This window comes from Oncorhynchus mykiss, chromosome 1, assembly GCF_013265735.2.
Source record: "Oncorhynchus mykiss isolate Arlee chromosome 1, USDA_OmykA_1.1, whole genome shotgun sequence".
Taxonomy (NCBI): domain Eukaryota; kingdom Metazoa; phylum Chordata; class Actinopteri; order Salmoniformes; family Salmonidae; genus Oncorhynchus; species Oncorhynchus mykiss.
In genome coordinates this window covers 16,053,708-16,076,635 of record NC_048565.1, presented here as the reverse complement: position 1 = coordinate 16,076,635, position 22,928 = coordinate 16,053,708, and the positions used below count along the sequence as shown (strand labels likewise).

The 22,928-nt window shown below is 43.2% G+C and overlaps 1 protein-coding gene across 7 annotated transcripts in view; it reads left to right on the top strand.

Moving 5' to 3' along the window:
* The first annotated feature begins 835 nt into the window (after positions 1-835).
* The window catches only part of LOC110490953 (paralemmin-1), an 80,365-nt gene continuing 58,272 nt past the window's right edge, over positions 836-22,928 (top strand). For 3 of the 7 annotated variants that reach the window (XM_036952508.1, XM_036952484.1, XM_036952453.1), the window contains exon 1: positions 840-1,253. In XM_036952508.1, the coding sequence (XP_036808403.1) occupies positions 1,249-1,253 (5 nt within the window). In that variant the 5' untranslated portion in view covers positions 840-1,248. Of the gene's footprint in view, positions 1,254-22,928 lie in introns of all 7 variants that reach the window. The other 4 variants (XM_036952353.1, XM_036952292.1, XM_036952414.1 and 1 more) reach the window with 3 other exon arrangements.

Here is a 22,928-nt window from a genome sequence, read left to right as displayed (position 1 = left end):
GAATCTCAGACCATGAGAAACAAGATTCTCTGGTCTGTTGAAACCAAGATTGAACTCTTGGGCCTGAATGCTAAGGGTCACGTCTGGAGGAAACCTGGCACCATCCCTATGGTGAATCATCGTGGTGGCATCATCATGCTGTGGGGATGTTTTTCAGCTGCAGGGACTGGGAGACTAGTCAAGATCGAGGAAAAGATGAAAGGAGCAAAGTACAGAGAGATCCTTGATGTAAACCTGTCCCAGAGCACTCAGGACCTCCGACTGGAGTGAAGGTTCGCCTTCCAACATGACAACGACCCTAAACACACAGCCAAGACAACGCCCCTGACTTGAACCCGATCGAACATCTCTGGAGAGACCTGAAAATAGCTGTGCAGCGACGCTCCCCATACAACCTGACAGAGCTTGAGAGGATCTACAGAGAAGAATGGGAGAAATTCCCCCAAATACAGGTGTGCCAAGCTTGTAGCATCATACCCAAGAAGACTCTAGGCTGTAATCGCTGCCAAGAGTGCTTCAACAAAGTACTGAGTAAAGGGTCTGAATACTTATGTAGATGTGACATTTCTAAAAACCAGTTTTTGCTTTGTCATTATGGGGTACTGTGTTGTAGATTGATGAGGGAAAAAGTCAAGGGGTCTAAACATTTCCGAATGCGCTGTACATCATAGGTTGCATAAGGTAGCCTATGTTTAACATTTTGTCATGTTTAACAGTTTTCATCTCCTAAATAAATTAATTGATGTGCGAGAAATAAAGTCGAGCTATATCGATTCTATGCCTACACAGTATTTTTTTTTTATCCATGTGGGGGCGTATCTCCTCACCTCAGTCGAGCGCGCTGCGAACAAACGATTCAACATTGCGGCGTATGAGCTCAAACGCGGAACAAAATACATCCTCATTAAACAGGGAATGGTGGGAGAAGCGTTGTGAAATGTATAGAAGTTATTGTGAACGCATTAACAAAGGCGAATAATTATTTGGGCCATTGATTTAAAGGGTTGTGTCTTGTGTGTTGCCAAATCTGCGGGACGCGCGCGTTGCTCCCCATCAAAGCCGTCTACAGGGGAGGGACATAGCACATTTCTCGACTTCACCTCTCTGATTGAAGGGGAGGGGGTCCGTAGACCGAAATTGATGGTAGTGGGCTACTGAGAAAGACGAGCTACTCCTGTTGATAATAAAGGCAAAATACACATTTCAGTCGAATACAGCTGAGTTGGTGAAACGGGCCGGTGGTGAAACATGGAGTAAGTAGCCTTTTGACTTTAACTGCATGTATTGCATATGCTATTTTATGCACTCACGCACAGATAATTTCGGGCGTGCTCAATTTGAACGCTTTTCACCCTTTTTGTCACACCTGCAAAAGGAGGACAAATATGTACTCTAGCTAATTGCACTGTCGGCCTTTTTAGGGAGTGCACTGTGGGATTTATTTTTTGGAAACAGTGAAGAAAGGATGGTATTAGGCTGTGTGAATAGTTTGATTATAAATTCGAACATCAATAGGCAGACAAAATATAATAGAATGGTATTCACCATGACTGTTTTTATTTGTCGGCTTTTTTAAATAGCCTCCCTGTGTGCCTGTGCTTTGAAAGACATTTGACCTATATCTAGGCTAGGGCAAAGCCGCATGGTCAATCGGCAGTCCATGTAAGGGATATCATCTAGCAACAGCTGGGGAGTCACGGGAAATACAACATTTGCCCTAAATAACCACTCTCGATAATATGTCCCAATGTGTAACTACCGTGGATTTGAATGGACAACCAAAAATACTGTGGGTAATTGTCTATCGATTTAGGCTCTGTGATGTTTGTATTTTTCGGGGATCAATATGGGAATGTGTAACACATGTTCCTGAATAATAGCCCGCTGTATATGGGGTTCCTGAATGTCATAGTGCTACTATGTCGCGCTTTATGGAAATAGCAGGGAGCGCTAGATTACCGTACCAGAGGGCCGTGCCTGCTCTAATTGTGTGAGCGGTGGGCGTGCATGTGTAGGAGCCAGGGCAAGCGTTCATTTTCTCCCGGGTGGGCGTGCATGTGTAGGAGCTAGGGCAGGCGTTCATTTTCTCCCGAAATGGGCTGTTCCAATATGGCTGAGAGCTGATGCGGTTGCTTTAGTGTAGGCTACTTAGACAGATGTTCTAGGAAACATGACTGGTGTTTTATCCCTATGTCATTATGGCTGACTACTTATCAGTGACATACAAAAGATAAAAGGATACATGGAAGTACAATAGGATCCCATGGCCATGAGAATGTTACATTGTTGCAGGCCTAGGAAGCCACAAATATTACAGTGTTACAATGACTTTGTTTGAATGGTGCACATTTGCCATAGCCTACATTGCTTCAATCTGACTCCAGCTAGGAAAACCCCTTCATTTAACCTGACATAAGCAACATCCTCAAGAACACTAGTTTATACCACCAATTTTGAACATCAAATATGTGATGATTAAACACAGTAGGTGCATTGTCATATTGATAAATATTGTGTCTTCCTTCCACATTTAGTGTAATTAGGAGGTTCCAGGAGGTTTAGGTTCAGTGTTCAGAATAGTGAAGGTGCCATCAGTACACAGTAGGGTACAGGTGTGTGATTTGAAGTTCAAATAATGCAGTCGGCTCCGATTTGAGTAAAGCTGTGTTATAAGAGAATATAGTGCAACACACACATGCCAGACAGAGCGCATGTTTGATATCCATAAGACTTTGATGGAGCCATTGACTTGAGGAACAGCTGTGGAAAACACGTAGCAAGAAAATCTTGAATGCATTTGAGTAGATTTTTTGTCTTTTAATTACTTATTTCCAATTATTCGACATCTGGTCAATATTTTGTTTACCAGACCATTGATAGGCGTAAAAATCTGAACACCACAAATCCTTCGTAATTTCCCTCCCAAGTTGGCTGCTGACATAGACAGATACACAGAGATACAGAGTGGTATTCTGGCCATTTCTCAGACACTGCTAATGGCCATTCGATATGGGCTGGACCTATCACCATCGGGATTCCATGGAGCAACTGTTTGGAGAGCAGAGGCGGAGATAGTCCTCTCATTTCATCCAGCCTCTGCTTCTGCCTCAGCCTTCAACCTCTCCCTCTCTCACATAACAGTCATTAAGTCTGATCTGCTCCCTGCCATCTCTCTAATCCTCCTTCTTCATCCTCCCCTTGCTCTAGTCTCTGCATGGGTCATCCTTCACATTTCTCAACAACCATTGGGTATATATTTCAATCTTAATAACCTGATTAGATACAGTATAGTACAACTCTTACCGTATTATACAATAAATATTCCAGCAGTCTTGAAAGAAGTTATCTCATCCCAGTCAGCCCATGAGGGTGATTCTCAAGCCAGCCAGTGGTGTCCCAGTCCCCCTCTGTCATTCGTCAGTCACAGTGACACACATTCAACATAGCCTTTGGGGCAGACCAGACCTCATGCAGTGGAGGGGAGTGTGGCACTGTGGTGTGGGTCTTGTTGTTGAGGGTTAGCGCACAGACAAGTGCCACTGGTGGTGACCATGACACTTCAGGGCCGTTTGAACTGACTTCAAAGAGTGGTATTTAGCCTTAGTGTCTTTATAGATACAGTGGCAAGAAAAAGTATGTGAACCTTTTGGAATTACCTGGATTTCTGCATAAATTGGTCATCGAATTTGATCTGATCTTCATCTAAGTCACAACAATAGACAAACACAGTGTGCTTAAACTAATAACACGCAAATTATTATATATATTGTATACATAATTTAAACATTCAGTGTAGGTTGGGAAAAGTATGTGAACCCCTAGGCTAATGACTTCTCCAAAAGGTAATTGGAGTCAGGAGTCAGCTAACCTGGAGTCCAATCAATGAGACGAGATTGGATATGTTGGTTAAAGTTGCCTTGCCCTATAAAAAACACTCACAAAATTTGAGCTTGAGCTTATTCACAAGCAGCATTGCCTGATGTGAATCCTGCCTCAAACAAATGAGATCTCAGAAGACCTAAGATTAAGAATTTTTTACTTGCACAAAGCCGTTGAAGGCTTACAAGAGTATCTCTAAAAGCCTTGATGTTCATCAGTCCACGGTAACAATGCAGAATGCTCAATGAGGTTAAGAAGGATCCTAAAGTGTTAGATAAAGACTTCCAGAAATCTCCGGAACATGCTAACATCTCTGTTGACGAGTCTACGATACGTAAAACACTAATCAAGAATGGTGTTAATGGGAGGACACCATGGAAGTAGTCACTGCTGTCCAAAATAACCATTGATGCATGTCTGAAGTTTGCAAAAGTGCACCTGGATGTTCCACAGTGCTACTGGCAAAATATTCTGGGACAGATGAAACTACAGTTGAGTTTTTGGAAGGAACACACAACACTATGTGTGAAGAAAAAAAGGCACAGCACACCAACATCAAAACCTCATCCCAACTGTAAAGTTTGGTGGAGGGAGCATCATGGTTTGGGGCTGCTTTGCTGCCTCAGGGCCTGGACAGCTTGCTATCATCGACGGAAAAATAAATTCCCAAGTTTATCAAGACATTTTGTAGGAGAATGTTAGTCTATCTGTCTGCCAATTGAAGTTCAACAGAAATTGGGTGATGCAACAGGACAATGACCCAAAACACAGAAGGTAACAACAGAATGGCTTCAACAGAAGAAAATATGCCTTCTGGAGTGGCCCAGTCAGAGTCCTGACCTCAACCCGATTGAGATGCTGTGGTATGACCTCAAGAGAGCAGTTCACACCAGACATCCCAAGAATATTGCTGAACTGAAACAGTTTTGTGAAGAGGAATGGTCCAAAATTTCTTCAGACCGCTATGCAGGTCTGATCCGCAACTACAGAAAACGTTTGGTTGAGGTTATTGCTGCCAAAGGAGTGTCAACCAGTTATTAAATCCATACTTTTTCCACTCTGCACTGTGAATGTTTACACGGTGTGTTCAGTAAAGACATGAAAACACATCATTGTTTGTGTGTTATTAGTTTATGTAGACTGTGTTTGTCTGTTGTTGTGACCTAGATGAAGATCAGATCAAATTTTATGACCAATTTATGCAGAAATCGGGGTATTTCTAAAGGGTTCACATACTTTTTCTTGCCACTGTACATAGCCGATAGCATATCTGATACTTATATAGATGATAGATATATAGCTGTAATATATGCGTAGTAGCCTATACTAAAAAGTCTTTATTCTTTTCATGTTGTGTTTTAACACATATAGTGGTAAATATGTTTCAATGTACTGTGCTACTCGCCTGGCTACCCAAATTCCTTGCTCCAGCCAAATGCTACGTCATGCCCACGGACGTCAGTTTCTTTTCCACAATGAGTCAGGATCTGAGTACCTTCCTAACGATTTCTAAAATGGTAACACATTCAAACAGTTGTGATTGGTCCTAGAAACGGATGGTTTGGGCCAGAGCCAGAACACACGTGGGCAAAGCAGCGTTTTAAATATTCATCATTGGGTTTGATACTCTGATTGGTTAGAGATGATCCAATTGCTTATGAATGTTTTGTGCAACACCCCTTATTTTGATGTCACCACAAATGACTTCAACGATGGCAGTTTCAGACTGAAGTATGTAATGGACAAAGAGCAGCGGAATAATTCAGTTTGAGTCATCAGGCAATTGTGCAACTGCCACTCTGTACTTTTGCCTTCACTGGTTTTACCCTGGTGACAACTCCAAGGGTTCGGGAATAGGACAAGATCGAGGAGTATAGATTGATTATGTGTTGCTGTTCCCAGCACAGCAACTAGTCCCCCCGGATTCTTTTTTCGCAGGGACGGTCTCCATAGAAACAACGGGCGGCATTCCTCTGTCAGCCAGACAGTTGTGTTAGTCCTTTTAATTAATAACAGCTTTACAGAATTAGCACAACAAAAATATATTAATCTCAGCGTAGTACTTTATGTGGCCGACTGCTCTGGAGAAAGGTTTGGCCTCTAAAAACAGAGATAGGCTATGACTACAAACAAGGCTTTGATATATTTATATAATTTATATCTACACTCAATTATTCAACAAAAGTCCAGTTATTGGTTGTTTCATGTTTGTCTCCACCATAAAGGCCATCATCCAGCGTTTAAAGGGGTGGCTCTGTTTTTTTTCATGACTTAAAAAAGCTGAACCATCCCTTTTAAGAGCTTTGTTTTACTCTAGTTTACACGAACATTATACTCAATAACAGTATGACAATAATGGGATTTACTTTCATGTTTGGTGCATAAGCAAAAATATCTCACGTTCAAGCCTTTGTCTGAAATATTGAATTGATCAATTTGACTTTGAGATCTTTGAGACCACACTTTCATGACTTCCAGCCAAGCCACAAGTGCTATGATCTTGAATTGTTTGAACAGTATCTTTCTCGCACCACCACTGTGTGTCATAACATAACTGGAGAATATTTACAGAGCAGGACATCTATTGGTACTTGTGCAGGCAAGGTAACATTGCTTCTTAGCGGCTCATACCCCCCTGACTGATGACTAGATAGTGGGCCGTGCCCCCTGTAAGGACTCAGCACTGGACTTAAGTGGTAGATACATAGTTTCTATTCATTTTCTCATCGCACGGTCAACTGAGCAGACTAAAATATATAATGTTACTTCTAGATTTGTGCCCTTGTTGTTGCTATATCTGTCCATTTAGTATCTACTGTATCATACATGTTAGAATATTACATTTTTGTAATATCATGAAACATGGGATGATGTGTTTATATTTTTGGTCAGTATAAATTAACATTTTAGTCATTTAGCAGACGCTCCTTTACAGAGTGACTTACAGGAGCAATATTCATTCACATGACATTGCCACATCCTGAACATAGAGAGCCCTTTGTTCTCTATGGTGTTGTAGGTCAGGGCATGACTAGGGGTTGTTCTAGTCGATGCATTTCTATGTTGGTGCTCTTAGTATGGTTCCCTATTAGAGGCAGCTGACATTCGTTGTCTCTAATTGGGGATCATACTTAAGGTGTCCCTGTTCCCACCTGCATTTGTGGGATATTGTTTTGTTGAGTGCTGATGTGTGTGCTGTTACTTCACGGTCGTTGTTTGTTTGTATATTGTTTTGTTTAAATTTCACTAATAAAAGATGTGGAAGTCGAATCACGCTGCGCCTTGGTCCGTCTATCATAACAACCGTGACAGACATTCATATGCATTGTCATACTCGGAGGGCTGTTTCCGACAATACAGTGGTGGTTTTCTTTGTGTTTTTCACTCATGTATGTGGTGGGAATTGACTTATTTTAGACTCTAATGGCTCGGTGTCACACCCCATCCTGTTGTCCAAACAGGATGAGACCAAGTAAACCCACATGTTAACATAGATTCATCGATCGTCAAAGTTTGAGATTAGACAAATCCAACACACACTGTTCCTGAACAATAAACATTTGTAACTATTTCTAGACAAAAGTATTTGAGAGCATTTTTGAAATGGCTATTTCATTTTGAAATACACAATAGTAAAAGGTCAAATATCGTGACAACCGGAACTGATTTAGGAGTGTAGCGCTTTCTACACCTTCCTTTCATTTTACAAAATGAACCCTGTAATCTGCTCACAGCCAGGATGCAAATTCATCCATCAGCAAAAGCTTTGAGATATTTTCCTCTGTCTTCTTCACACCTTGTTCTTCATGCTTAAAGGTTAATTGATCATCCATGAGCCCTGAACATGTCAGTGGTGACATTTCCTCATGGTTTTATTGGGCATAGATTATTTATCTGTGTGGACTTTATCAGGGTACACCACATTAGCCTATTGAGGGTTTGAGTTGGAGCCTCTATTGTCCTGTGGAGATGGTGGTTGAGGCTAGGGAAAGAAGGCAGGCCACCCTGGGGTAGGATTACAAAATTCAGGAAACTTTCCCCAAATTCCCTGTTTTTTCAGAAAAGCTTTCCCCATATTCCCTGTTTTATTTTTCTTTCAGAAATCGCAGCTGAATGATTCCCAGTTTAAGGATTCTTTCCCTGTTTATTCACTTCTGATTTTGGGAATCCTCCAATTGGGATTCATGAAAACCCTTGGAACCTTTTTAAGGAATATTGCAACCCTAGCCTAGGGTACCGAGTGTACTGACAGTAGCAGCCACAACACCGGGACACACTTTCCCCATGAGGCTTATTAGTTACTGGCGTTACATCCCCGTCTGTCTCCATTTCTCTTCTTTCATTATTGTTGTTCGTAGATGTTGATGGCACCGTAATGGCTTACCAGAGGTGGGACCAAATCATTGTTATTCGAGTCACAAGCAAGTCTCAAGTCACAAGGTCTGAGTCTCAAGTTGAGTCCCAAGTAGAACGAGTCGAGTCCAAGTCGCACATTCTAAGAGCAAGTCATGTCGAGTCATGCGTTTTTTCAAGTTATGTCAAATAAAAAAATAAGCTATACATGCAAAAACATGTTAAACTACAGCAAATATTGTCTATTTATTGAGGCTACCAGACAGCCATTTTAATTATTTTGTCAACAACACATTTTGATTTTGTAATATTCTAACAACAACATCCACATTGGTTAACCATGTTACCAATAGCTTAATAGGTTTTGTAGGACCAGATAAGCTGTCGTAAAGTCAAAAGGACACTGAAATGAGATATTTTACCAACCTAAATAAAGACTAGATTTATGTGTATTCAGTGCAAGTACCCCACCCTATTCTCAACAGGCCAGCAGGGCAATACCATTTGTTGAGATTATTAGTGGTGTCTGACTCCGTGCCCCTTCCTTCTGTTGCTGCTTGTAGAGGGTGTTGGAGGAAGTGCCACCGTGTTGTGTTTGGGGATAGAAAAAACCCCAAGTCCTTATTTTTTACTGTCTCATTGTCGGTCTGCATGATGTGACCCCACCCAGCCTGTCACTGTGTCTGTGTCCCGCACGTCTCCCTCCATGTGACGAGGGACAGGATATGCCCGTTGGCCTCGATCACATTACACTGCAGACAAGAGCGAATCAGGGCGAATCAGGCTCTCTAGAGCTTCCCTTTGCCGACTCTGCAGAATATTTTCTGTCATTGCGAGGGACAGTGGTGTTGGTCATGAAGCCTTAAAGCTTCTCTTTGTCACCCGCCTGCATGTTTTTTTTGGGGGGGGGCGTGACAGCAAGACATACTCAGCCCTGCTTTCAAAACAGAACGCCTGACCAGTGAAGTGAAGTGCCTTGAATTGAAGACCTTACAGTGGAAACAGAAGGAGAGTAAAATAGGCTGGTCCAGCTAGACATACTCTCTGCCTGGGAGGAAAAACATGTATCAGCTCATTTGTGTGTTTGATTTCTTTGGAAATACAGAATAGATGCCTTAGATTCCTTATTCTCAATGAGCTGTTTTTTCTCAGGAAGGATACAGAGAAATGGCAAAGAAATCAGCGTAAAATGTGTATTATTACATTGCTAGTGATCGTAGGTGCCTCTGCGCTAACACTGCATTTCTTTTAAAAGGAAGCTCATCATTCTGTCATATTTGACCAAGTATCTTGCTGAAGAAACTGTTCGGTTTATGCTTTGGTTTCTGAATTGTTATTATGAAGCACTCAGAATAGCACCACGCCCTCTAGAAATCCCCAGACCACATCAACAAAGCGGAACACATCTCTTAGTATTTGAAGTGACTCTGCACCTGTGCTCACTAATTTCCCCATCTCCCTTTAACTTTTTACCTGCCTCATCTAATCTGAGTGGACATATTTCACATTATATTTTTGTTGTTTCCCACACACAGAACGGTGTCATTGTCCTTGCTCTCACTGACACCAGACTCCAGAGTACATATCCCTCCTATTCCGAAATCACTGATTCTGAGGGGAAATTTGAATTCTTGAAAAGCCTGCAGTGTTCCCAAGGAGTAGGATTCCGGTATGTGGAATGGATCCAGGGATACCAAACTGGTCTAAGCATAAACAATAATGATACAACAATAATATACAGGCAGCACTACTGTTAGTACCTCCAACAGAAGTATGACTAAGATCCAATACCACATAGAATTTCACAATTTACTGTAAGTGGAAACACAGTAGTTAAAAAATATCCATGGAATATACTGTAATGAAACAGCAGGGAGCAGGTCTCGAACCCTTGACCTATCGACTGTGCCGCAAAAGCATGCTCGAGCGGCAGGGTCGATTTCCGCGCTTATAAACCCAGGGTCGTCACAATATGTATATCTCTATATCTGAACAATATACTGCACTCTAAGAAAAACCTTTTCTATGTAGAATCATACAGGGAGCTTTGGTTTGTCCTCATAGGGGAACCCTTTTTGGTGCTGGGTAAAACCCTTTGCAGAGTGTTCTATCTAGGAGCATCTATGCAGGGTTTTTCAAATAACCCCCTGTATATGGTTCTGCCTAAAACCTTCTACAAAGGGTTCTCCTGAGAACCCTTTTATCTTTGGAAGATTCTTCCTAGAACCCTCTGAATGGTTCCACCAGCCTTTATTTATGACAATTTATTACATATGTCATAAGGCCTTTCTTTGAGGCCCTAGTTATACCCTAACACAGTGGTCAAATCAAATGAAATCAAGCTTTATTTATACAGCACATTTCAGGCATGGATGTGCTTTACATGAAAAAATGAATAAAAAACTATGAAAATGAAAGCTGAAATATTTACTACACAACAAACATAAGATAAACAACTAAAGAATGACACAAACTGAATGACTAAAAATCACCCTAAGGAAAAGCAAAGCTAAAAAGATGTTTACATATGTTCTACGTTTCAGCCCTCCTCAGGTTCTCTGGCTGCCTCTCCATGCCTCTTGGTCCTAGGCTTTGGGATAGTTAAAAGGCCAGTGCCAGAGGACCTGAGGGACCTACTGGGTACATAACTTAAAGCACATCTGACATGTATTGGGCTGCACAATCATGGACGGATTTAAAAACCAATAGAAGAATCTCAAAATGAATTCTAAAACTCACAGGCTGCCAGTGCAGAGACCTTAAAACCGGTGTAATGTGGGCTCTCCGTCTTGTCTTTAGTAAGTACCCATGCTGCAGCATTCTGTATGTTTTGCAGTTGACCAATGGCTTTCTTGAGTAGACCAGACAGGAGAGCTTTACAGTTGTCAAGCCTGCTTACAATAAAAGCATGGAGGAGTCTCTCTGCATCAGCAGAGAGAGAAACAGCCACACCTCAGCATTTAAAAAAAAACTTTATTAAACTAGGCAAGTCAGTTAAGAACAAATTCTTATTTCAATGACAGCCTAGGAACAGTGGGTTAACTGCCTTGTTCAGGGGCAGAATGACAGATTTCTACCTTGTCAGCTCAGGGATTTGATCTTCCAGCCTTTCAGTTACTGGCCCAACACTCTAACCACTAGGCTACCTGCCGCCCAATGCCAGTAATGTTCCTCAGGTGGTAAAAACCTATTTTGGTCACAGTCAACGTTTTGTTCAGAATCTAAAATAACACCTAGGTTTTTTACTTGGTGTTTTATCTTTATTGCCCGTGAATAAATAAATAAAATGTGCAGCTACATTCTCTCTCTTTGCTTTGGCTCTAACAATAAGTACCTCAGTCTTTAGCTGGAGGAAGTTTTGACCCATCCAATATTTAAATTTTTATTTATTTATTTTTTATTTTACCTTTATTTAACCAGGTAGGCAAGTTGAGAACAAGTTCTCATTTACAATTGCGACCTGGCCAAGATAAAGCAAAGCAGTTCGACAGATACAACAACACAGAGTTACACATGGAGTAAAACAAACATACAGTCAATAATAAAGTATAAACAAGTCTATATACAATGTGAGCAAATGAGGTGAGAAGGGAGGTAAAGGCAAAAAAAGGCCTTGGTGGCAAGGTAAATACAATATAGCAATTAAAACACTGGAATGGTAGTTTTGCAATGGAAGAATGTGCAAAGTAGAAATAAAAATAATGGGGTGCAAAGGAGCAAAATAAATAAATAAATTAAATACAGTTGGGAAAGAGGTAGTTGATAGGGCTAAATTATATGTGGGCTATGTACAGGTGCAGTAATCTGTGAGCTGCTCTGACAGTTGGTGCTTAAAGCTAGTGAGGGAGATAAGTGTTTCCAGTTTCAGAGATTTTTGTAGTTCGTTCCAGTCATTGGCAGCAGAGAACTGGAAAGAGAGGCGGCCAAAGAAAGAATTGGTTTTGGGGGTGACTAGAGAGATATACCTGCTGGAGCGTGTGCTACAGGTGGGAGATGCTATGGTGACCAGCGAGCTGAGATAAGGGGGGACTTTACCTAGCAGGGTCTTGTAGATGACATGGAGCCAGTGGGTTTGGCGACGAGTATGAAGCGAGGGCCAGCCAACGAGAGCGTACAGGTCGCAATGGTGGGTAGTGTATGGGGCTTTGGTGACAAAACGGATTGCACTGTGATAGACTGCATCCAGTTTGTTGAGTAGGGTATTGGAGGCTATTTTGTAAATTACATCGCCAAAGTCGAGGATTGGTAGGATGGTCAGTTTTACAAGGGTATGTTTGGCAGCATGAGTGAAGGATGCTTTGTTGCGAAATAGGAAGCCAATTCTAGATTTAACTTTGGATTGGAGATGTTTGATATGGGTCTGGAAGGAGAGTTTACAGTCTAACCAGACACCTAAGTATTTGTAGTTGTCCACGTATTCTAAGTCAGAGCCGTCCAGAGTAGTGATGTTGGACAGGCGGGTAGGTGCAGGTAGTGATCGGTTGAAGAGCATGCATTTAGTTTTACTTGTATTTAAGAGCAGTTGGAGGCCACGGAAGGAGAGTTGTATGGCATTGAAGCTTGCCTGGAGGGTTGTTAACACAGTGTCCAAAGAAGGGCCGGAAGTATACAGAATGGTGTCGTCTGCGTAGAGGTGGATCAGAGACTCACCAGCAGCAAGAGCGACCTCATTGATGTATACAGAGAAGAGAGTCGGTCCAAGAATTGAACCCTGTGGCACCCCCATAGAGACTGCCAGAGGTCCGGACAACAGACCCTCAGATTTGACACACTGAACTCTATCAGAGAAGTAGTTGGTGAACCAGGCGAGGCAATCATTTGAGAAACCAAGGCTGTTGAGTCTGCCGATGAGGATGTGGTGATTGACAGAGTCGAAAGCCTTGGCCAGATCAATGAATACGGCTGCACAGTAATGTTTCTTATCGATGGCGGTTAAGATATCGTTTAGGACCTTGAGCGTGGCTGAGGTGCACCCATGACCAGCTCTGAAACCAGATTGCATAGCAGAGAAGGGATGGTGAGATTCAAAATGGTCGGTAATCTGTTTGTTGACTTGGCTTTCGAAGACCTTAGAAAGGCATGGTAGGATAGATATAGGTCTGTAGCAGTTTGGGTCAAGAGTGTCCCCCCCTTTGAAGAGGGGGATGACCGCAGCTGCTTTCCAATCTTTGGGAATCTCAGACGACACGAAAGAGAGGTTGAAAAGGCTAGTAATAGGGGTGGCAACAATTTCGGCAGATAATTTTAGAAAGAAAGGGTCCAGATTGTCTAGCCCGGCTGATTTGTAGGGGTCCAGATTTTGCAGCTCTTTCAGAACATCAGCTGAATGGATTTGGGAGAAGGAGAAATGGGGAAGGCTTGGGCGAGTTGCTGTTGGGGGTGCAGTGCTGTTGACAGGGGTAGGAGTAGCCAGGTGGAAAGCATGGCCAGCAGTAGAAAAATGCTTATTGAAATTTTCAATTATGGTGGATTTATCAGTGGTGACAGTGTTTCCTATCTTCAGTGCAGTGGGCAGCTGGGAGGAGGTGTTCTTATTCTCCATGGACTTTACAGTGTCCCAGAACTTTTTTGAGTTAGTGTTGCAAGAAGCAAATTTCTGCTTGAAAAAGCTAGCCTTGGCTTTTCTAACTGCCTGTGTATAATGGTTTCTAGCTTCCCTGAACAGCTGCATATCACGGGGGCTGTTCGATGCTAATGCAGAACGCCATAGGACGTTTTTGTGTTGATTAAGGGCAGTCAGGTCTGGGGAGAACCAAGGGCTATATCTGTTCCTGGTTCTAAATTTCTTGAATGGGGCATGTTTATTTAAGATGGTTAGGAAGGCATTTTTAAAAAATATCCAGGCATCCTCTACTGACGGGATGAGGTCAATATCCTTCCAGGATACCCCGGCCAGGTCGATTAGAAAGGCCTGCTCGCTGAAGTGTTTCAGGGAGCGTTTTACAGTGATGAGAGGAGGTCGTTTGACCGCTGACCCATTACGGATGCAGGCAATGAGGCAGTGATCGCTGAGATCTTGGTTGAAGACAGCAGAGGTGTATTTAGAGGGGAAGTTGGTTAGGATGATATCTATGAGGGTGCCCGTGTTTAAGGCTTTGGGGAGGTACCTGGTAGGTTCATTGATAATTTGTGTGAGATTGAGGGCATCAAGTTTAGATTGTAGGATGGCTGGGGTGTTAAGCATGTTCCAGTTTAGGTCGCCTAGCAGCACGAGCTCTGAAGATAGATGGGGGGCAATCAGTTCACATATGGTGTCCAGAGCACAGCTGGGGGCAGAGGGTGGTCTATAGCAGGCGGCAACGGTGAGAGACTTGTTTTTAGAAAGGTGGATTTTTAAAAGTAGAAGTTCAAATTGTTTGGGTACAGACCTGGATAGTAGGACAGAACTCTGCAGGCTATCTTTGCAGTAAATTGCAACACCGCCCCCTTTGGCAGTTCTATCTTGTCTGAAAATGTTGTAGTTTGGAATTAAAATGTCTGAATTTTTGGTGGTCTTCCTAAGCCAGGATTCAGACACAGCTAGAACATCCGGGTTGGCAGAGTGTGCTAAAGCAGTGAATAGAACAAACTTAGGGAGGAGGCTTCTAATGTTAACATGCATGAAACCAAGGCTATTACGGTTACAGAAGTCGTCAAAAGAGAGCGCCTGGGGAATAGGAGTGGAGCTAGGCACTGCAGGGCCTGGATTCACCTCTACATCGCCAGAGGAACATAGGAGGAGTAGAATAAGGGTACGACTAAAAGCAATAAGAATTGGTCGTCTAGAACGTCTGGAACAGAGAGTAAAAGGAGGTTTCTGGGGGCGATAAAATAGCATCAAGGTATAATGTACAGACAAAGGTAAGGTAGGATGTGAATACAGTGGAGGTAAACCTAGGTATTGAGTGATGAAGAGAGAGATATTGTCTCTAGAAACATCATTGAAACCAGGAGATGTCATTGCATGTGTGGGTGGTGGAACTATTAGGTTGGATAAGGTATAGTGAGCAGGACTAGAGGCTCTACAGTGAAATAAGCCAATAAACACTAACCAGAACAGCAATGGACAAGACATATTGACATTAAGGAGAGGCATGCTTAGTCGAGTGATCAAAAGGGTCCAGTGAGTGGAGAGGTTGGTTTAGGGTCACGGCGATTTAGACAGCTAGCCAAGCCAACCGGTAGCAAGCTAGCATAGGATGGAGTCTGTTGTTAGCCACCTCTTGCGTTCGGTCAGTAGATTAGTGGGGTTCCGTGTGGTAGAGGGGATTAATCCAAATCACACAACAACAAAAATAAGAACAATAGATATAGTTATAGAGGCCCGAGAAGAAAACATAATAATTCAAATAAATAAATTGTCCGATTGTCTATTCAGATAGCAGCCGGAAAGACAGCTAACGGTTAGCGGGCCGCAGATGGGCGTTCCGGTAACGTCGCGACAGAGGAGCCAGCCGGATCTCCTTCAGGTAGATAACGTCGGCAGTCCGGTTGTGAAGGCCCGGTGGGGCTCCGCGTAGGCAGTGAAACGGGTCCGGATAGGTGACTGCAGCCCAGGAGTGAATGATGGAACTCAGGCGTGATTGACGGAGCTGGCTAGCACCGGAACAATCGATGTTTGCTCCGGAATCGACGAAAGCCGACTGTCACACGGATAGCAGCTAGCTAGCTGTGAGATCCGGGTATGAATGTCCAGAGAGCAGTTGAAATCCAGGGACATGGAGAGAAAAATTGGTCCGGAATGTTCCGTTCCGAGCCGCGCTGCGCCGTACAAAACTGGCGATAGATCACTAAATCACTAATACAGTCTAATAATTTATCCATGGAGCTAAAATCCTCTGGTGACACAGAAATATAAAGCTGTGTATCGGCTGCGTAGCTGTGAAAATCAGTGCTGTGTTTTCTGAAAATGCTGCCAAGGGTGACAGAAAACCTGTGACCGCTTAAATTGGTCCTAAACCAATTTAGAACTGGACCAGAGGCGATCCCACCTCTCCAGTCTGTCCAGAAGGATATCATGGTCAAAGGTATCGAATGCAGCACTTCAATCTAAGAGTACAAGGACAGAGAGCTGTTTGGCATCTGTGCTGGCTCTAAGATAATTTACTACTTTAACTAAGGCTGTGCTGTGGTGGGCACGAACACCAGATTGGAATTTTTCAAAAATACATTTGGCACTATTTAGATGTTTGAAAACCAATTTCTACACAATTTTGCTTAAGAATGGAAGGTTTGAGATTGGCTGAAAATTGCTAAAAGCTGAAGCATCTAGATTACTTTTCACCATAGCAGTTTTAATGCAGTGGGGGAAGTGCCTGTGAACTGGGAGTGATTAACAATAGCTTGCACTTCTTCATATATGCAATTAAAAACTGTTTTGAAGAATGTGATGGGGATAGGTTTGAGTAGGCAAGTAGAAAGCTTAAGTTGTGGTATCACTTTCCTGAGCATGTCCGTGTCAACCAGAGAAATCCATATTGCCTTTGCGTGGTAGGCTAGAGCACATATCATCAAACTTCCCATCATATCAAATCAACTGTTATTAGTCACATGCGCCGAATACAACAGGTGTACGTACACCTTACATTGAAATGCTTACTTTCGAGCCCCTAACCAACATTGCAGTTTAAAAAAAATACAGATAAAAGTAACAAGTAATTAAAGAGCAGCAGTAAAATAGCAATAGCGAGACCATATACAGGGGGGCACCGGTTAGTTGAGGTAATATGTACATGTAGGTAGAGTTATTAAAGTGACTATGCATAGATGATAACAACAGAGTAGCAGTGGTGTAAAAGTGTGTGTGTGGGGGAGGGGGGTGTAATGCAAATAGTTTGGGTAGCCATTTGCTTAGGTGTTTAGGAGACTTATGATTTGGGGTTAGAAGCTATTTAGAAGCCTGTTGGAACTAGACTTGGCGCTCTGGTACCACTTGCCGTGCGATCGCAGAGAGAACAGTCTATGACTAGGGTGGCTGGAGTCTTTGACAATTTTTGGGGCCCTCCTCTGACGCTGCCTGGAATAGAGGTCCTGGATTGCAGGAAGCTTGGCCCCAGTGATGTATTGGGCCATTCGCACTACACTCTGTAGTGCCTTGCGGTCAGTGGCCAAGCAGTTGCCATACCAGGCAGTGATGCAACCAGTCAACATGCTCTCTGGTGCAGCTGTAGAACATTTTGAGGATCTGAGGAACCTCCTGAGGGGGAATAGGTTTTGTCGTGCCCTCAACACGAATGTCTTGGTGTGTTTGGACCATGTTAGTTTCCTCTTTTTCCTGTAGTACACAGTCATCTCTTTTGTCTTGATCACGTTGAGGGAGAGGTTGTTGTCCTGGCACCACACGGCCAAGTCTCTGACCTCCTCCATAAAGGCTGTCTCGTCGTTGTCAGTGATCAGGCCTACCACTGTTGTCATCATCAAACTTAATGATGGTGTTGGAGTCGTGCCTGGCCGTGCAGTCATGAATGAACAGGTAGTACAGGAGGGGACTGAGTACGCACCCCTGAGGAGCCCCTGTGTTGAGGATCAGTGTATCGGATGTGTTATTACCTACCCTTACCACCTGGGTGCGGCCCGTCAGGAAATCCAGGATCCAGTTGCAGAGGAAAGTGTTTAGTCCCAGGGTCCTTAGCTCATTGATGTGCTTTGAGGTCACTATGGTGTTGAACGCTGAGCTGTAATCAATGAATGGCATTCTCACATTGTTTTTCCTTTTGTCCAGGTGGGAAAGGGCAGTCTGGAGTGCAATTGAGATTGCATCATCTGTGGATCTGTTGGGGCAGTATGCAAATTGGAGTGGGTCTAGGGTTTCTGGGATGATGGTGTTGTGAGCCATGACCAGCCTTTCAAAGCACTTCATGGCTACAGACATGAGTGCTACGAGTCGGTAGTCATTTAGGCAGGTTAACTTAGTGTTCTTGGGCACAGGTACTATGGTGGTCTGCTTGAAACAGGTTGCTGTTACAGACTCGGACAGGGAGACGTTGAAAATGTCAGTGTAGACACTTGCCAGTTGTTCAGCGCATGCTCGCATTACACGTCCTGGTAATCCGTCTGGCGCTGCGGCTTTGTAAATGTTGACCTTTTTACAGGTCTTACTCACATCGGCTGCGGAGAGCGTGATCACACAGTCTTCCGGAGCAGCTGGTGCTGTCATGCATGTTTCAGTGTTATTTGCCTCGAAACGAGCATAGAAGTAGTCTAGCTCGTCTGGTAGGCTCATGTCACTGGGCAGCTCTCAGCTGTGCTTCCCTTTGTAGTCTGTAATTGTTTGCAAGCCCTGACACATCCGACGAGCATCTGAGCCGGTGTAATATGATTCGATCTTAGTCCTGTATTGGCACTTTGCCTGTTTGATGGTTCGTCAGAGGGCTTAGCGTGATTTCTTATAAGCTTCCGGGTTAGAGTCCCACTCCTTGAAAGCGGCAGCTCTAGCTATTAGCTCAGAGCAGATGTTGCCTGTAATCCATGGCTTCTGGTTGGGGTATGTACGTACATGACTGATGTGGTGTACCTCAACTAACACATTGACTCTGTACCGGTACCCCCCTCTATACATCTGACCAGTTTTTTTATTGATCTAGTCACTGATGCTTCCTGCTTTTATTTTTGCTTGTAAGCAGGAATCAGGGGGATAGAATTATGGTCAGATTTTCCAAATGGAGGGCGAGGGAGATCTTTGTATGTGTCTCTCTGTGTGGAGTAAAGGTGGTCCAGAGTTTTTGTCCCTCTGGTGGCACATTTAACATGCTGATAGAAATTTGGCAAAACAGATTTAAGTTTCCCTGCATTAAAGTCCCTGGCGACTAGGAGAGCCGCCTCTGGGTGAGTGTTTTCTTGTTTGCTTATGGCGGAATACAGATCATTCAATGCTATCTTAGTTCCAGCCTCTGACTGTGGTGGTATGTAAACAGCTGCAAAAAATACAGATGAAAACTCTCTAGGTAGATAGTGTGGTCTACAGCTTATCATGAGATACTCTACCTCAAACGAGCAATAGCTCAAAACTTCCTTAGATATTGTGCACTAGCTGTTATTTACAAAATACATCGTCCCCCGCCACTTGTCTTACCAGACACCGCTGTTCTATCCTGATGGTGCACCGTATAACCAGCCAGCTGTATGTTGGTAGTGTCGTCATTCAGCCACGACTCTGTGAAGCATAAGATATTACAGTTTTGAATGTCCCGTTGGTAGTTTTATCTTTCATGTAGGTCATCTATTTAATTATCCAGAGATTGCACGTTTGCTAGCAGAATGGAAGGAAGTGGGGGTTTATTTGATCGAGCCCGAATTATCAGAAGGTAGCCCACCTTCTGGACCCTTTTTCTCCACCTCCTCTTCACGCAAATCACGGGGATCTGGGCCTGTTCCCGAGAAAGCAGTATATAATTTGCGTCGGGCTCCTGGAGGGAGTTGATGTCATGGACAATGGCTCCTGGGTGACAGAGGACCTTGGTCGGTCAACAGATCGTAGGCAAGCCAAAATCTCTCAGTATCGAGCTGCCCACAATGATGGTGGTCGTGATGGAATCCAATGGGGAAGTGATCTGCTGAACTATGGTGGCCAGGATCTGTGCTGACTCCCGGGGCTGGTAGATCCGTCTCAAGCGGGGAAAAGCTGTTTGATAGCTGGATCAGATCTTCTTGGATAGATGAAGGGTGGCCAGACTGTCTCCCCGATCTCTTACGCCTTGCAAGTGTCCAGTCTCCCATGGGCCGCGGAGTTGAGCTGAACATCTGTCTGTTGGATTGGGACAGATCAACCCTGCCCAACTCACCGACAGCTTTGCTATCAGGCATTTAAAACTGAGATTCGGTTTGCCTGGGTTACAGCAAAGTCTGTGTACTTTTAAAAGCAGGTTGTTCTTTTCTCACAGCCGAGCTAACAGCCGAAGGATCTCTTCCCTAAGCTGCTCGATGGTGTTGCATTTAGGGCAGACAAATCCCTGTCCATTTTCCAGTTCCACCTTATCTTCATCTTGTGTGGAAATCTTTTCACACCTGAAGTTTTTGTGCCCAGCCGTGGATAAAAGCACTGGTGGGTTAGCACTGCTAGCGTTAGCTGCTAGCCATCATGAAAATGGAGCAGGCTAACTGCTACTTAACAGGAACACAAACTTGCTGTCCCAGATGTAAAGGCTGACCGCGTTGCAGATTGCGTAGCAATACAAACTTTAGCTATGATTAAAAACGATTTCATGAAAACGATTTCATAAAAGCAATAAACCGAGTGTAGACTATCTCCTGGTGTCAGGAATCTCCTGGTTTACTGACGTCAGGCCTGCAAGTTACATTATGCTGGCTGGCAAAGTGATTTGTAATTGCTATTGATCGGAATCCAGACAGTGTTAGGATATCCAACAAGTGGAATTGTTAATCACCCACATCCTGCATTCAGAATGACTGCCAGTGTAGGGAAGATGAATTACTGACACTACCTCAACCATCTAAACTTGAACAACCTAAGTTACGGGTGCAATAAATCCAACAGATTGGACTCTATTATGGACTGTATTAAACTGTATTATGTTATTTTTGTGTAGCATGAAATCTATTAACCAATCACTGTAAATGCAAGAACACAGAAATTACAGCAAAACAAAACATTCTGAAATTCTCACTCAAATAGAGCATGCTGGGAAATATTATATATGGTTCTATGTAGAACCCTTCTTGCCTCCCAAAGAATCATCAAAGAACCCTTTCTTCCAAAATGGCTCTTATGATGTTAAAATTTCTAGGTAGAACCCTTTGCCTTACAATGAAGACTTGTCTTCCAAAAAGGGTTCTTCTGAGCAAAATTGTTTTTGGTAGAAACATATCCCTCTGCAAAGAACCCTTTTGGAACCCGTTTCTTCTTAGAGTGTGTAGTATGAAGTGATGTCATTAGTGTCACTATTAATATCACTATTAATGACTCACTGTCAAATTTGAGGTGTGATCCCTTAAGCCCCCCCCCCCCCCCCCCCCCCTGTCTGTATATAGCTCCTGTAGGCCCCTATGGAGCTTAGCTTGTTGCAGCAGTGCAGTTTTACTGGGGCTTTGACAGGTCCTCTTCTGGAATGCACCCACATACAACCCCCTCACATACACGCTTGCAAGAAAGCATGCACGCACACACACATTCTCACACACAAACACATCAGGTCACAGTGCCCTCAGATTCACCTCCAATGAAATGTTCACGTGTAATGAAAAGGGCTGGACATGATGCACCAGTTCATGGTCAGTATTCATGAGTGAAATTGACCAGTGCTCTGCAATACCCCCAGAGGCATTTGAACCAAATGTGTTGATCCTGGAAGTTTGAACATTCCCACAGCAATTTCCCACAGCCATTTTGCTTGGCCTCATATTGATACATTCATCATCCTATTTCTAATGACAAAAAGCTTCAAGGGCTAATATTGGGCAACATAACAATTCATTTATGGGATTTAAAAAAAATTAAAACGAAGCAATGCCTGTTGAACAGGAACAAGCTTCTCTGAGGGCTGACCAAAACCAGAACCCTTCTGCCGTTGTTGGCACTTCATGAAAATGTGCATGTGACAGTGAGAAAATTAGCATGTGATCTTTTTAGAGAATTTCGAGCTGCAGCTGGGAAGGAACAAAAAAATCCAGTCTAAATTGTTGATTTTACACATTAATAATGCAAGGTTATGTAATCGATTCACCACTACACTTTGACCCACTCGCCCTCCGAAGGTTTCTACCCAGATTAATTAGTTTATCTCCTGATGTACTGTAGCCACTCCAACAGCCTCCATCAAACCTAGCCTGTACAGATTGGTGGGTAGCTTCTACTTCTTGGTAGATAGCCTTTACTTATTGGTGGATAGCCTTTACTTATTGGTAGATACTCATTTTCCTCAGACAATACCTAGCGTAGCATCTAAGATGAGCCACATGTGATATGCTAATTGCATTTTGTCCCAGAGACATAGCATCGACGCAAACACCTATGTGTTTTGCATATATCACAGAATTTTCAAAGGGAGCATCACATTTTCAACCTCTCCTTGTCCAAGTCTGTTATCCCCACATGTTTTCAGCTGACTACCATCATTCTTGTTGATGGTAAAACTCTAATGATGATATGAAAAAAGTAACTTGAAAAGCATGAGCTCTGCTTAGTTTTTTTGCACGAGCTGTACACAGTACATCGGTCACTCAATCACAATTTGACAAGCACTCGATAATGCCTAGAATTTTACGACGGCATCCCCTTTGTGTGGCCATAATACTCCCTAAAAAAATCCATGCCTTTTACTGCCAGTGGCTGTTGTGCCCTTGGCCCAGAGTGCTGTGCGCTCTGAATCACCTCTCACTCACATGCCTCTCCATCACGTGATGGGGTCTTTCTCACAGGCTACAAGTGAAGACAGACACATTGGGGACGCAACTGCGCGTGTCCTTATCCAATTCTGAGGTGCATGTTGAAGATATTGGAAGAACTGTCCACATTTACTTTTCGTCAGCCAACAAGAGGAGTAGGCCTAACAAACAGCAAAAGCTCTAGCCTATGTCAATCTACTGTCCCCCGTAGTGCAAAAGTTGACCAATTCTATTCCAAACATAGTCTGGGACAGTTGTGGGATGCGATAGATCCCAAATTAATACAACTACTAGCATCTAATAATTAACTTTTTACCCAATGTGGCTGACGCAACAAAGAAAGTTTGGCTTAAAATATTGATAAACTATTAGGCTGT